General features: G+C 41.2%; 1 protein-coding gene across 3 annotated transcripts in view; it reads left to right on the forward strand.

Annotated features, from left to right (window-relative positions):
• sh3pxd2aa (SH3 and PX domains 2Aa) overlaps positions 1–16,215 on the forward strand; it is a 139,340-nt gene that overhangs the window by 25,501 nt on the left and 97,624 nt on the right. For all 3 annotated transcript variants that reach the window (XM_031284629.2, XM_031284630.2, XM_031284631.2), the window contains exon 3: positions 13,285–13,360. In XM_031284629.2, the coding sequence (XP_031140489.1) occupies positions 13,285–13,360 (76 nt within the window). The remainder of the gene's footprint in view (positions 1–13,284; positions 13,361–16,215) is intronic.

Below are 16,215 nucleotides of genomic sequence, written 5' to 3' on the forward strand. Positions count from 1 at the left end.
TATGTTATGTGAGGCAGTTCATGACTAAATAGCAAAAACGTTCAAAAATATGCAATGCTAGTTATTGAGTTATCGAGATACTTAGGCTGGCTGTGTAACTTCCTTAAGAGATACCTGAAGCACCGATCAATATTTTTATATGAAAGGTGCCGTAGGTAGGATTGCGAAGATCCAGGACTTGAACATCAACAACTTCTCAGTCCCTCCCCCCTTTCTGCTAAAGCCCAAAACGGTCTCCTAAGCCCCTCCCCCCACAAGGGAGAATGAATGCGTGTGCATGAGTAGTGATTGACACGCAGTTAGACACCCCCCCACTGGCCTTGATTGGTGCATCTGAACAGGGAGCGGTGGATTTTTGCAAATCGCACTACAGGCTGTAGGTGGTGCCAGATAAATTACCTGTTTCATATAGTTCTACTCGAACATAGGGTCAGTTTCAGCAAACATGGCAGAAAGTTAGTTTTATAAATCTTACCTACTGCACCTTTAAGAATTGATCAAATGACTGTAATATGTTAGGGGGTGCTCATAGTGACCACATCTAATTACCAGCCGACTCCTTCAGCTCTAAGGAGCCTTTAAGCCTTAAGTTTTAGCTCATTTTTTGGTTTTCCAGCAGCAGGCAGCTGTTTTCAGCTCAGAAAGCTCCAATAAAATGACTGTATGATCCCTGCCAGCCACCAAAAAGCAGACAGATGAAGTAAAATTAGCGACAATGCAGACCTATTTCCACAGCGCTGTAGAGTAAGGTTGTTTTGTAACGTGAGCTATTTAAATTAGCTGAGCCAAAATGTCCCACTAGAGAGATTAATTTTGGCATTTTAGTCCTTTATTCGACATGAAAGGGGAGGGAGAGAACATGCAGCAAAGGACCGCAGGTTGGTTTTGAACCCACGGCTGCTGCGGTGAGGACTGGGGCGCACGCTCAACCAGGTGAGCTGCCCAGGCGCCTGAAAATGTATTTCTAATGATCCAGACTACAGTTTAGTATATAAGCAGACATTTTTTAGGTTGTGATTCAACATTGCTGTGCATAAAAACAACTGATGTTCTCCCATGGATTTATTCTACGTACTTAGCCTCATCCATGGCTAGAGTGGTCCTTTTTTTTTTTTTTTTTTTTTTTTAAATAAAATGCAGTAAACAACGCTGCATTGCACCAAGAAAAGGCAAGTACTCGGACTATTGCCAACTCACATCTTCTGGCAACAAAACTATACGCCAGACACATTTGAATCACCTGAAGAAGATGTTGATTGGACATTGACGTGAGTATACAAATACAGATTTGTCTGTTATATTGTCACACAGCAAACCTCATACTAAAAGCCTCCTTTGCAGGCTGATTTACACTGAGTAAAGAAGCAGACTTAGATCTGCAACATAAAAAGTCAACAGGGAGCTGAAGGAGATCGACACAGCGATCACTCTCAAGTTAGAAGCTCAGGCCTTTGCTACATTGATCCCATATATTTATATGGAGTGTGTGGAGAAGAGGGGAAGTGTTCCTCTCTAGGTTCTTTGTGTTAAAGTGGAGAGGCCCTCTCAGTGGCTGGCAGCCTCTGCATGAAGGCAGAGGAAGACGTGCTGGGAGTTCATGAAGAAGTGTCTGTCAGTTATTCTCTATTTTCTATGTTTTTTACTGTAGAGCAGAGATCTTCAACAGGGGGAAATTAAAATATCTTAATATGAATCCAACATATTATTTGGAATATTATTAGCAAATATAAATCAGCTTCACAATTTGTAGATAAACCCCAATGATGATAGGCTTACTGGCCCATAAGTAAGATAGTCACTAAGATCCACAGATACAGTTAATCCTAAGGATTTTTTACATTTTATAATTTATATCATTTATAACAAAATGATTTATAAAATCATGCCAACAATTATTATATTAATAGTAGGGGTGTACGATTCAGAAAATCACGATTCGATTCCGATTTTTAGGCTCACGATTCCATTCAATATCAATTTTTTTTATAAATATGAATTGATTTTGAATTTGTAGAGCTTGAATCGTGATTCGAATACGAATCCATTTTTTTGCACACCCCTAATTAATAGCTTAGTATTCTATGCACTAAAAAGGTATGTATATAGCCTTTAGGCCGCCCACACGTTATTGCAGGCCCAGTTTAATATGCTTAACTTGATTTAACTTAATATACAATATATGTAGTAGGGGCTCCCCTGCTCCGTGTCTCTTTCAGTTAAGGGGTCCTTGGCTTAAAAACAACAACATTGTAGACCCCTGCTGTAGAGTGTATGTAGTGCTGGGCAATATATATCGATATTATATTGATATTGTGATATGAGACTACCGTCTTAGATTTTGGATATTGTAATATTGTAAGTATTGTTTTTTCCTGGTTTTAAAGGCTGCATTGGAGTAAAGTGATGTCATTTTCTGAACTTGCCAGACTGTTCTAGCTGTTCTATTATTTGCCTTTACCCACTTAGTCATTTAATCGACATTTCGGATGATTATTTATCAAAAATCTCCGTGTGTAAATAACATTTTGTTAAAAAGCATCAATTGTCATCCCTGCAATATCGACATCGAGGTATTTGGTCAAGAATATCGTGATATTTATTTTCTCCATATCGCTCAGCCCTAAGTGTATGTCTCTGCATCTATATCCTTCTTCTCTTCCATCTCTGACTCCTCCTCTTGTGATTTCTGCTGGCGGTTAATTACCATATTTGATTACATACAGTTTATTGAACAGATGAAGTATATGTTTATTCACTGTTTGCTTCCGCTGTTTACACTGCTGCCTGTTATCTGGAGATATATTTGACAGCTGACAGACTTCCGCTGTTGCTCTATCTGTCTCTGTCTTGTTTTCTTTCCCTCTTTTCTCTCTGCTCGGCTGGCCAGCCCTAATGTTTCTGTTCAGCTCAAGGTCTTCTTCAATTGAACAGGATGGGGAGGAGAGTGGATGAAAACTTTAGAGCCTTAGTGCTCCTAGATCTTTGGCAGCTCACACTGAGTCTTGGACAGAGAGACTTCTCAAGGTTTTTTTCTCTTCCATTCCATTTCTAGCTAAGCCTCCACCTGCCTTTGTCTACCATTTGATAAATCAGACAGTTGTTATTTTTTACTCCCACTATGCATCTTGTTCAAAGAGGACAGGGTTTGGGTTTTGTGGACGTCTGCATAATAAACGCAGAGAAGCTTGCACTTTTGAATGGCTGAATGACATATGTTATCAGGGATGTGTGATACAGAATAATACTGTACTACTGTAAACGCTAATCAATATCCACGTCACAACAAGTCCCTCCCTAGCCTCTGATTAGCCAGTACTTGTTGCCTTCGTTGGTTGGATTGGTTAGGTTTAGTTTTTTATATTTATGACAGGTTATGTTGTCTAGGTCATAACAAAGACATTGACAGGTTACATTGCTTTGCTTAATATCAAGTTATCATACCACAGAGATTGTTGTCTTGGTTAATGTGCTACAAATAGGCCGGACCAATTTTTTTGTGATTAACATTTTTAACATGAACACATCCTGAACCCCCCCAATCGTCATCACCATACATGCAGTAGGCCTCGGTTGTCAGCTTAGGTAAACTTACTTAGACAAAAATGAAGACAAGATGAAACAATAACCATTATTAACCAATAATAACCAATATTCAAGACCAATAAAATAATAACAAAATAGGCAATACACTGTAAACCAAATAATCATTTTATGTATGTGTGATAACATAGTATACGTCTCTTTACAGCACACGGCTTCTTAGGAGTCCTCCAGAAAGCGTACGCCATAACAATTTTAAATGCGATTGTCTTGAACTCCTGCTAACAAAAAGAATGCATTAAAATAAGTTGAACGATGATACATCACAAAATACATTCTTCAAAATGTTCTTTTTGGAAGGCTAAAAAAATGTTTCTTCAAAGGAAATAAAATAATTGTCTATAAATGATTTATATGAAGGGCTATTTGTTCTGACTACTTGATAGCCTTAATGTGGTGGTTGCCACTTAATAAAAGTCCAAAAGGCAATACCAGACGAAACCCATGTATCTGAAAGTGAATCGAGCAGGCTTCCCTATCTTCATTAACCGATCTGTGTTCTCCTGAAGCCTGAAACCCTGCCCATCTAACATTCCAAACATGCGAAAACAAACTTCCCTTCAGGTTTATTGCTGATTGCCGAGTACAAAATCCATAGACCATAAGCCTCCTCTTATCTACAGTATTGGTGGCGACGGCCAGTCCCAGTCCAGCCAGTGCCCTGCCTCGCCCCTCTGTGTGCAGGTTAATGAACAGTGATTGGGTAAATACCAGGCAGGACAGGACATGCAGGACACAGGCTTTCAATGCCACCTGGTTGAAAAAGAGAGACGAAACCGAGATAAAGGCACGCTGAGATAAGCGGTGAGAGTTCCCACTAGAATTCAAAGTGAAACCCAGGTGTCTATGTTCTGTTCTGCTGTCCCCATCAGTCTTTTCCCCATTTGTCTTTGCCTGCCTTCACACACCCGACTTGTCACATCTTCCCCACTGCCATTCATATCTTATTCCTACAATTTCTCACCATATCTCTCTCCCCCACTGCTCCCATATCTCTCTCCTCTCCTCCGTCTGGCTCTGTCTCTCCTCAGAGACCTTTCCCTGTCTCCCACCCTCACCCCTCTCCAACCCCTCCTCTGGTCTCTTTTTTTCCCCCCTGGCTTATCAGCCACAACCTGCACGTTCCTGGGGTCAAGTGCATTATATGTTAGGCTGTTTTGCATGCATGCATTTTTCATGTTAGTCTGTGCAAATGTGTGTGTGTGTGTGTGTGTGGGGGGGGGGGGTGATCCAATTTCCCCCCACTGACCTCTCCATCTCAGTCGGATTGCTTTATATACTATAGTATTATAGTAATTAAATCCCTTCAACACACCACTGTACCATTTACAATTTGAAAGTTAGCTTCTACAGAGTGACCCAGGCTGCGCCAGGCTTGGAAGCAAATTGAACATAGTCGCCAAACGGTGACGGTCTTTTTCCCATAGACTTACATGGCGAAGGAAATGTCTGTAAATCAGTGGATACATTTTAATCCCGCGAAATGACTCGTTTCACTATCAGAATTTGATTTATGCACGCTTAAATCATTTAATCCCCATTCAAGTTAGCGTAGCGCTAAACCGGAATTAGCCAGCTTGGCCGGCGGAGGTCTCTAGTGCGCCTGCTCTATGGACCGCACAATGCGGAAGCAGTGCAGATCATCCAGGTCATTTTTGGCTCCATGAAGGCTTCATGCACCACTGAGCAACTCTCATAGGAATGAACAGGGCTCCGCCTCAAACACTGTATCCAGTTCTTATTATACATAAATGGGGTGACCCCTGTGCAATTAGTTTTATCCAAATAAAGAAACGCCATAAAACGTACGACTGCAAACCAACCAACAATAACATCAACCCAAATGATCACTACAAAATATGACAAAGAGCTGAAATGCAAAAAAATTATGCATCCAAAATTACTGTTTTAGCAGTGTTGCTCAAAATGAACCAGTTTAGGGAAAATATAGTCCCAAACTACAAAACCAAGCTCACAACAGTCAATGAAAGCAAACTGCAGTGGTTTTTTTGTAATCAATAAAGCTCTCTTTTAACCTTGACCTGGTCTCCTTGTCATTGAATAACATGAATAACATAATGAAATGACAAGGAAAAACAGCTACGTTTAAATCACATTTTTCCTCCAAATTAGTTTCCAGTGTTTTGTCTTTCTCTTTCATGCTTTCCTTACTTCCCTAAGCCCACTTGTGGTTATATTCCAAACCTCACTTCTCTTTTTTCCTTCCACGCCCTTATAAGTGTGGGCCATAGAGTGCATTAAGCACCTACTCAAACACACACACACACACACACACACACACACACACACACACACACACACACACACACACACACACACACAGAGGGAGGGCATTGCCATCCGATTCACCCCTTCTGGGAGAGACTGGGGTTTGGCCACTCTGTCCAAGGCTTGTCCTGGCTATCAGCATGGAAACTCTTGAGTCGTCAGCGTGGCTAAATTAGGTCCTACGCTACTCTGTTAGCACTGAACCCTGGCACAGGTGAGAGCCCTTCCTCTCTGCCTCTGCCTGTAGTGAACTGTAAGTTGGCTGGCCTACTTACATACCCCAAAATGAAGCTGTGTGTGTGTAAGCCAACACTGTTCCTTTTCCTCAGATTGAGGTTGCGGCTGCTCTGGAAAGCGAAGCTGTTGTACGGTTGCTCGGGCAGAACTCAGCCAATCAGCTGAGGTAGTAAATGGCCTGAAAATGCCACTGGAACATTTAGCCAGAGCTTAAAGGTCGGTTAAAAACTGGCCACTAATAAAGGGCACAGCTCATAGGGTAAAATGATTGGTTCTTCTTTGTTTAAATTGAATCGTGGTTGGCTCTGTTCTTGTTTCTTATCCCTTGAAATCTGCAATTTATGATGAGCTAAATATATAATAATATATAAATAATGTCATCTGTGGCCTAAATGCCTGTAAATTACAGCATGTGAGGCTCGTTTTTCATTGTCTTGTACCCTTGTTTTCCCACTGAACCTATTCTGTCTTCCAAGGTTTTCTCACAGCTTACGCTGTTTTATCTTTTAGATTAATGCATTTTTAATGACTGTGTGTGAGTAGAGCATCTACTTCAACACCACCTCTGCTGAACTCCACTGGGAGATGGAGAGAGGCGTATGGATTGTTCCAGTGGTTTGAAAACTTTGCATTTTCCTGCCAAGGTTCTCCTCCAGCAGGCGAAGTTCAGCTCTGACACAGGGGTAACACAATTGACACACTCACAAACTGGCTCACAGCTCTTTCATTTGTTTCAGTGTGAGCGCTCGGATGAAATTAAATTAAGCAGTGTAAATCATTCATCAGCACCTTACACTGCTATTTTTTTTTATCCCGAACCTAAAATTGAAAGTATAATTAATAAGGTGATTACAACAGTTTGGAAAGGATTATTTAATTGATCAATTAGTCTGTCAACGGAAAAATAAAATGCCCACAAATTTGACAATCGATTTATTATTGTGCATTTATCAAGCAAAAATGTCAAGTATTTGCTGGTTTCTACTTTCTTTAAATGTGGGACTTTGTTGCACTTCTCTGATTGATTTCATTGCAAATTGAATATAGTTGGCTTTTGGACTCATCGACAAAACAAGCAATTAAAAGACAAATTCCTTCCTTTGAGCTTTTGTGGCATTTTGATAGGCATTTTTTTCTTCTTCTTCTTCTTCAGCATTTAACGGCAGACTAGAACATTTGTAACGTTAGGCGTATGTAGTGCCCCTGTCAGGTCCGGAAGGATTGCATCCCCCGGTAATTTTGGTAACGACTTGGTACCGAAGTACCGGTTCTCGTGACATCCCTAGATGGCACCATGTTTTAAGATAAACTGGGATTCCGGTTCAGCCCCAGGAGAAAAAGGGATCCCATTCCATCAAGTGTATTTCCCTGTCAAAGCCCATCCCCGGAGCGTTGTTCCAAAGGCCACAGCAGGCTTTGTTGCCTGAGATTGGCGAGCGACAAATGAGCGATTGTGGACGGACAGAAGTTACCACATCCCTGCACCTGTTGTCTTATTGAAACTAAAGGGAGCCTGAGTTGCCACATGGGGCATAACACCCCACAGCGTTGGAACAGAGCTCAAATTTTTAGACAAATCCAACCCCCACGCTACTCCCACACATGCATTCACTGCATAGAAGCATGCAGGATATCATGTTCCATCCAAATATAATGTGCCAACCACGGACAGTGATTTGTCCAGATCTGGTGCCAGGGTGCCAGTTTATATTTAGAGACACAACTGTGAGTGATTGTGGCTGGAAAGGAACGCCTTCCCCCCCCCCCGAGCCCATCTGAGACATCTGTCTCCCTGAAACTGAATACTGCTGGGCGCTAATGCATGCTGAGACTTGATTCAATGCGCTCCATTAGTTTCTACCCTGCTGTCTTTAGGATTTTAACTGTACTAAGAAAGATAAAGAAAGTAAAGTTGGTCTATAGATAAATTCCTCACGTGTCGAAGATGTCTGCTAGATTTTCCTTCCAGAGCTTGTGTTCATCAAGATCAAATAGGGGTCAGAGAGACAAGGGGAGTAAAAGTGAGAGAAAACAACATGTTTACATCCTGGAGACTGGCTATGTGTTGGCTTTACCATTAACTGTATGCTTGCTTCTAGAACTGCAAAGATGAATCGATTTAGTTGTCAACCATGAAATTAATCGCCAACTATTTGATAATCGATTCATCGGTTAAGAGTCATTTTTATAACCAAAAAGTCAAACTTATTTGATTGCAGCTTCTTAAATGTGTACCTTTTTTAGTTTATTGACTCCTCTGTGACAGTAAACTGAATACTTTTGAGTTGTGGACAAAACAAGACATTTGAGGACGTCCTCTTGGGGTTTGAAAACACTGGTCCACATTTTCAACATTTTCTGACATTGTATAGACCAAACAACTAATCGATTAATCGAGAAAATAATCGGCAGATTAATCGACAATGAAAATAATCGTTAGTTACAGCCCAACTTGCTTCTAGAAATCCAGACACAAGTGGAGCAGCAAGTGCAATGACCTCATCATGCCTTGCGGTGACACCAGTGAGAACAAGCATGCTGAACCTGTGGCCTTACTTGCTATCGCCATGTTGCCATGGAAATGGCGCAAATATCACATGGCTGCCTTGAACATAGGAATCAACTGATACTGTTTTTTCAAGGCCGATACCAGTTAATGAAACCGATAACCGATATTTGGAACCAATATGCATTTCAATCAGGAGAGACTTCATAGCAAATATGAACATATTTATTGTATAGACAAACATAAAATGGGAATTGTATAATCTCTGGAGATTGAACTCCATCGAAACCATATGTCATAAAGGGTAGTGAACCCAAACATATCCCCCGATGGAGTCCAGACACTGGTGGTGGTGATGAAAGTGCACAGGAACCAATAGAGAGCCAAGCGCTGACGATACCCGAAGACGTGGCCGAGACTACCGGTGGTTGAAGGGGAGGAGGCGGGATGCACTCTATTCCTGAAACGACAACTGACAACCGCAGAGGAGAGAGCAGATTTAAAACAGGATGTCATGCTGTGATAGGCTTGTGACAAATGCCCGACTCTGATTGGTTTAATTAACGACACAGCTGAATCTGATTGACTACTGACAAGTGACATGCCGAGAAACAGCTGATCAACTAGGAATGATGAAAAAGGAATATGAAGTCTTCCTAACTTTCCTTAGGAAGTCTTCCTAACTTTCCTAACTTTAACTAGGAATGATGAAAAAGGAATATGAAGTCTTCCTGTAAGAACTTACGCTGAGCTACATTTACAGTGAAAATAAAATATTTAGGTCAAAATTAAGATTTTGGAATGTTACAAACTCCAACACAAAACTTTGTTTAAATTTAATAAATTAGAAACTTTGTACATAAAAATAGTCAGATAGTGTTGTGGGCGGGACAGTGGTGAGTGAAACCGAAGCAGAGGGACAGACACAGAGCTGTAGCGGAGCCAAAGTAGAACACTTTTTAATTCATTAACTTTATCAGTTATCAGGCAAACAAAACGCAGATAAAGATAATCTGCAAACTGCCAAAAAATGGCCCGATAATCAGCCAAGGCCGATAATCAGTCTATCCCTAGTTGAATGTGTGTGTGTGTTTATTTCCATTCCATTCGGTCCACTACTGCAAAGCCCGGGCTATACCCTCACAGTCTTATGACTACCAACAGGAAGTGAGGCATCAATCCACTGCACAATAACAGTATGGCATCCCCCAAGTTTATTCCAAATGCCTCTCGCAGTTCCTTATATGGAGGCTCTATTCTTAGCACATGTGCCTGATATAAAGAAGGAGCTGCTGTCGGTCCCATTCTGAACACAGTCCAACCCTGGCCCTGTTGTCAGTTGTTCCCATAGATATAGAACATTGAAACATGTACAGACAGAGGAACAACCATAGATATATGGTTGTTCCTCTGTCTGTACATGTTTCAATGTTCTACATGTACAGACAGAGGAACAACCAGTTCTATATCTATGGTTGTTCCTCTGTCTGTCTGGGATCAGATTAATGAATACTTAACATCCAAATACTATCTGATGAGATCTGATTGGTATCAGTTATATGATATGATTTGACCCTTGCAGTATTGCATTTCCTTTTCAATGTTTTAGGCTAATGCTGTTATTCAGAGCAATGTAATCCATCATTTGAATCAGCTTGAATTAAGTGTTAAAAGCAAAGACCCTGGGCAGTATAGTAAACATTACATCGTAGTCATCTGTACTCACTCTGACAAGAGATAAAAGAACCTCTTGTCTTGTCTTTTTTTTTACCTGACTCCCAACATTTACAGCAGTGGTCCAGAGCTGTGCAGCGTCATCCAATCACGTCCCTTCACAACTCTTCTTCACACTCTCTCTGTGCTGGTTACCAAGGAGACAGTGAAGTGAAGTCTGGGAAGTGGAGCAATGGTTTGGCAAGAGTGTTTAAAAAATAAATAAAAAATATCTTTTATTTCTTTTTATTTATTTCTCTGTTGACATCCTGGGAATGGAATTGTACTACCTGGCCTAATAATGTAACGATTGTGTGTTTATCATATTACAAGTTAGGAAAGCAAGACACAAGTGCTGAGCATTTCTTGACTATGTAAAAGAGCGGTCTTGTCGCAGGCTCTGTAACCTGAGTCCCACCTGTTCTCACCATTTTATCTCTCTGTGATCCCACAATTCCTGGCGGGATGGGAGCACATTTACTCTTGCCAGGAATCTATCGGCAGCGCCAGGAAAGCATGCATTTTAGGGCGCGCTTAAATCAACCGGAGACCGTTTCAAATAATGAGTTGACATTGATCCAAGTGGGTCAGTTCCACTGGACTAGTAGTCTAAGAATGAGGACGAGAGGAGGGGTTGGGGGAAGGGGGGCGGTGGGGTGGGCTTGACTCGCTAACCATGTTAACTGTGGGAAAAAGATTGCTGATAAAAAGTCAGCTGATTGAAGACTACAAGGGCCAGGAGCTTACATGTCAAGCCTTAGAGGTGGGGAGGGGGGGAGACAGACCATGAATCTGGATAGTGACCTGTGTGACATCGACTCTCTCTCCTGGTGTCCTCTGACTCTCCACCCAAGTGGAACCAGTTAAAAAAGAAGACAGGAGTTCAATAGAGAGGTGCATTCAGTTTGACAGATGGACAGGACGAACTGGATCTAGGGACGGATGTGTCAGAAGGGGGCATTGGGGATTTGACTGTGTGTGTGTGTGTGTGTGTCTAGATCTCAAGATATCTTGAAGCCCCACCAAGCTGTTTGCTCCCTTAGTTCCCCAGGGTCTTTTACAGCCCTCCACCATCAGATACAGATACAATCTGTCTCTTCTCTTCTCTTCTCTTCTCTTCTCTTCTCTTCTCTTCTCTTCTCTTCTCTTCTCTTCTCTTCTCCCACCCCCTCTACACATTACTGTAGGAAATGGATTGCTGCATTGCTGTACAGTATGTCTGCTAGCCCTCTGCATCTCCCCTCTGCTTTGCTTTTACTTTCCTTCTAATCCCTCTCTTGAATGATTTATTTGAAGGGTGACACTTGGTAAACACAATAGGGCTTACACACTCATCTACACACCCCTGACCTCCGCTGCATCTCTCTTTCTCGCTCTGCCCCCCTCTTCTCTTTCTCTTTCCCTGCTTTATCGCTACCTTCTCTCTGTTTCTCTCTTTCTCTCCATCCTCCCTCACTCTCTTTCTGCCTGCCCTGCACCCCCAGCTCCAGTGTCAGCACTTCTCCTCCCACCATGTTCGTGTCGCTGTGCTTTAGGAATAAATCAGAGCTTGTTTGACGCCTGTGAGCCCCACATCTCACCGGGCCACAGCTGCTCAGCGTCCTTTCGGACCAAAGATGCATTGGCAGGCTTTAATCATTAGAAGATGTGTGATATGCTCATGTGGGGATTAAGTGCATATGAAGGGTGCCACCCCCAAAATGATGTTACTTGATGTTTACTAGTAAAAAAAAAAAAAAAAAAATGTCCACGAGTCTTTCTTGCCATATAAAAAACACCTGACATAAGCTAAACATCAAATTAAAGGAATACTAAGCATGTTGTTTTCTTTCCGAGAGTAAAATAAAACATTCATGTCTGTGCATTAAGTAGGAATCTGGTGTGCTAGCTAGCTTAGCACAAAGACTACTAACAGGGGAAATAGCTAGCCTGGTTCTGTACAAAACAGTGTTGGGCAGCAACAAATGAGTGTGTTACAGTAAAGGGAATATTTTCTGAGTAAGTATTGTAAGGGATTATAATTTGGATTTTAGTGATTAGTTACTAATCTTAGTGGTATTCTGTTACTTAAACATGTTAGGGGGTAGATTTGTTTGAATCGGAGGCTTGGTATCAGTAGGCTATGTTAGCTTGGCGCTAACGCATTCAACCGGTGATGGGAAGCGGCTATCCCCTGCCTCTTTATTTACATGTTGTGTCTTTTTAGCATGCTAGCTAGCCACTGTTAAACTAAGATTAAGGAATAAGATAGCTAAGCTAACTGTTGTCAGAACATACTTCCAAACCATAGACCGCAATAACTCATTTTCTATTTCTACGTTTGTTAAATGAATAGTTCAACATTTTGGGAAAAAATTGTTTTCTTGCCGAGAATTAGATGAGAAGATTGATGCAACTCTTATGTCCGTGTGTTAAGTATGGAGCATGAGCTGAGAGACAATTAGCTTAACATAGCATTGAAACTGGGTATAGGGACAAAAACTAGCCTGGGTTTGTCAGCACCTCTAAAGCAGGCTTATTAATGAATTGTACCTTGTTTGTTTAACTGGGCCGTACACGAAAAGTAATGTAAAAATTCCTGTGGGTTTACGGGTTACATGCTGGAATTATTTTTTTGACAAGCAGCGTCTCCGCTAGTTGCCAGGCTGTAACGACAAGACCCAGGGAAGTTGCTGCTTTCGGCCATTGTTCACCAATATAACTCCTTGTTAAACCACTTACTGTCTTTTTACATTTCCCTTTGCGTTTGTGTTGGCTAGGCTAGCTGTGTTTATGCTACGCTAATTCTCACCTGGCTCCAGCTCATTAGACATGAGCTTGATATTGATCTTATTATCTCACTTTCGGAAAGAAAGCACATATATGATGTATACAACTATAATATTATACATGTTGATGCCATATGATTAAAATAGTTGTCTCTCCTCTTGTTTCCCTAGATGCAGATACTTGACAAGTTCCCAATTGAGGGAGGGCAGAAAGACCCAAAGAAGAGGATCATCCCATTTCTCCCAGGTAATAGCCTGCTCCAGAGCTCCAGTTATCTGAACAGGCTCCCATATTAATAATGTATGGCTGGCACTCGCGGAGGCATCAATATGAGCTGGTTAGTGATGCCTGCCTGTGCTGCATGTGTGTGTATGTATCGACAGGTATGTGTGTTACAGTGTTTCTGCTGACAAGGCACTCCCTGTGACTTTCAAATCTTAGCTGTGTTTGCATGTTGGTATGTCCGGTTCCGGTACATTTCTTTGTTTAGTTTTTAGGACATTTTTGGAACAATTTGAATTTTGTGTGTTTCTAACCGAGGTTATAAATACATTTGATAAACTGATTAAATATCCAGTGTGTTTGTGTGTGTGTGTCCCTGTGTGTGTGTGTGTGTGTGTCCCTGTGTGCGTGTGTGTGTGTGTGTGTGTGTGTGTGTGTGTGTGTGTGTGTGTGTGTGTGTGTGTGTGTATCGATTTGAGTCATCACATGTGTGTCTCTCCTGCTGTAAGCCATCGGCTGACATTCAGGCTCATGGCGACCTACAGTGTGGCAGTGATCGATGGCGGTGTTTGTGGCAGTTCAGTGTCCGGGGCAGAAGGGCTGACAGTGATTCTGCTAATCATACCGATGTCTTGTGTGCAAGTGCGTGTGAGTGTGTCTGTGTACACCGGTATGTTTGTCATGCAGACTTCTGTCTAATTTGGGAATAACATGCTCCAGTCTGTTTAGTGCAGTTTATTTTAGGAATCACTCTGTTTAAGCCCTGTGGCCAACACATCTACTGTAAATGCTCTCCATCTCCCCTCAAGCCCTCCTCCTCTTCTGAGTCTCTCTCTCTCTCGCTGACACACACTCACTAGTCTCGCATTGCCAGACCAATCTCCACAGCGCTGTAGAGTAAGGTCTGGCACCTCCACAGATACATTCCTGAATAGGAGAAAAATTTCTTTAAACCAATCACAATCGTCCTTGGCGGCACTAAGCTCCGGACGCACCGACGGCGGCTCTGCAAAATAGTCTCGGGAAGGAACTTGTTTTGGTGGAACATTTGCACCCCACAAAAGAAAAACGCCACATACAATATTAAATGAAGTTAACTGTTCACACACTACAGTAACGTGAGCTATTTAAATTAGCTGGATACACGGTTAAATGTCATTTGCTCTTACCAGTGTATTGCTGTGTGTACTTCGTTTACAGCAACCCCGCCAATCGGTCCCAAAACGTCCCAGTTAGAGACTAAATGCCTTAAACATATTCTTTGTAAATCTTTACAGCCATTTCCCAAAAGAACCAAGCAGACCTGCTTTGTTGCACAATCCAAATTTTCTTTCAGAACTTGCCATTTTCAGCATGCAGCTTGCAGCTGTGGCTTTTTGCAAATTGCACTACAGGCTGTAAGTTTTACCTACTGCACCTTTTAAGTAAAGTAGCAATACCACAATGTAGTAATGCTCTTTTTTTTTGTGCAATTTATGTACATTGTGAAATTCAATTAAAAAAAAACTGTAAGAGAAAGAAAGAATATGTACAAAATATACTAGAAGCACACCAATAGTTACTTTGTTTTTACATATATATTTATATATATTTTGTTTATTGAATCAGAATCTGCAAAGTAACAAGTAACTAAAGGTATCAAATATATATAGTGGAGTAAAACAGTAGCCTCTGAATTGTAGTGGAGTAGAAGTATAAATTGCAGAAAATGGAAATACTTAAGTAAAGTACAAGTACCTCAAAATTGTACTTAAAGCGTAACTCTCGCCAAAATGCAACCTAGGGTCTTTTTGTGAATGTACCCGAGTCAAACTTTCGTTTAAAAGCATAATTAGGACGGAAACACCACTTTTAAGATTTACCGTATTTTAGTTTTTTCGGTCAAATGGCCTTTTGAATGGGAGTGCTAGGGGCATTAATAGCATCAAAATCACTATTTTTAAAACACTAAGAAGGCTCGACACAACATGAAACTTTGCTTGAAGTATCACCAGGGGCTCTACACATGAACTCCAGCATTGAGAACATTGTTTGAGTACCCAGAGTTTACTAAAAAGAAAGGTTTTAAGCAACTCACTTTAGTTGTTGTTGTTTATGCTCATTTACGCCATTTTCTCAGTCAAAAATAGGCGATCTCTGAATGCGAATGAACGGACTCCATAGGAGGAAATGTCATTCTTATATGAGGCTCCTTTTTCAACTACAAGGTCAATGTTGTTTTTCACTAACGACAAAACAATAAATTATCCGTGCATTTATATGGAACTAAGCTTTAGGAGCTTTCCATCTTTACTCTCCTCCCTCGACTATTTTTGACTTGCGAGATGGACGCCGACCGGAAAAACAACAGCTGCAGTGAGTTGTTCAAAACCTTTCTTTTTAGTAAACTCTGTGTACACAAACAATGTTCTCAATGCTGGAGTTCATGTGTAGAGACCCTGGTGATACTTCGAGCAAAGTTTCATGTTGTGTTGAGCCTTCTTAGTGTTTTAAAAATAGTGATTTTGATGCTATTAGTGCCCCTAACACTCCCATTCAAAAGGCCATTTGACCGAAAACGAGAATACAGTAAATCTTAAAAGTGGCGTTTCTGTCCTAATTATGCTTTTAAACGAAAGTTTGACTCGGGTACATTTACAAAAAGACCCTAGGTTGCATTTTGGCGAGAGTTACGCTTTAAAGGCAAGCAGTGACAACATGATGACCAGCAATGCTAATGCACTGATAGCATATTTGCTTGTAATATTCCGGTTTCAGCGGGCCATTTAAGGCAGACCTGTACTTGTCAGAAAGCCCTGATGGTAATTAAAAACTAATATTTATCATATTGCAAAAGTACAGCTCCTTAAATAGAACATCCAAATGAGCTGACCATGCAA

The sequence above is a fragment of the Sander lucioperca genome, chromosome 4 (genome assembly GCF_008315115.2).
Source record: "Sander lucioperca isolate FBNREF2018 chromosome 4, SLUC_FBN_1.2, whole genome shotgun sequence".
NCBI lineage: Eukaryota > Metazoa > Chordata > Actinopteri > Perciformes > Percidae > Sander > Sander lucioperca.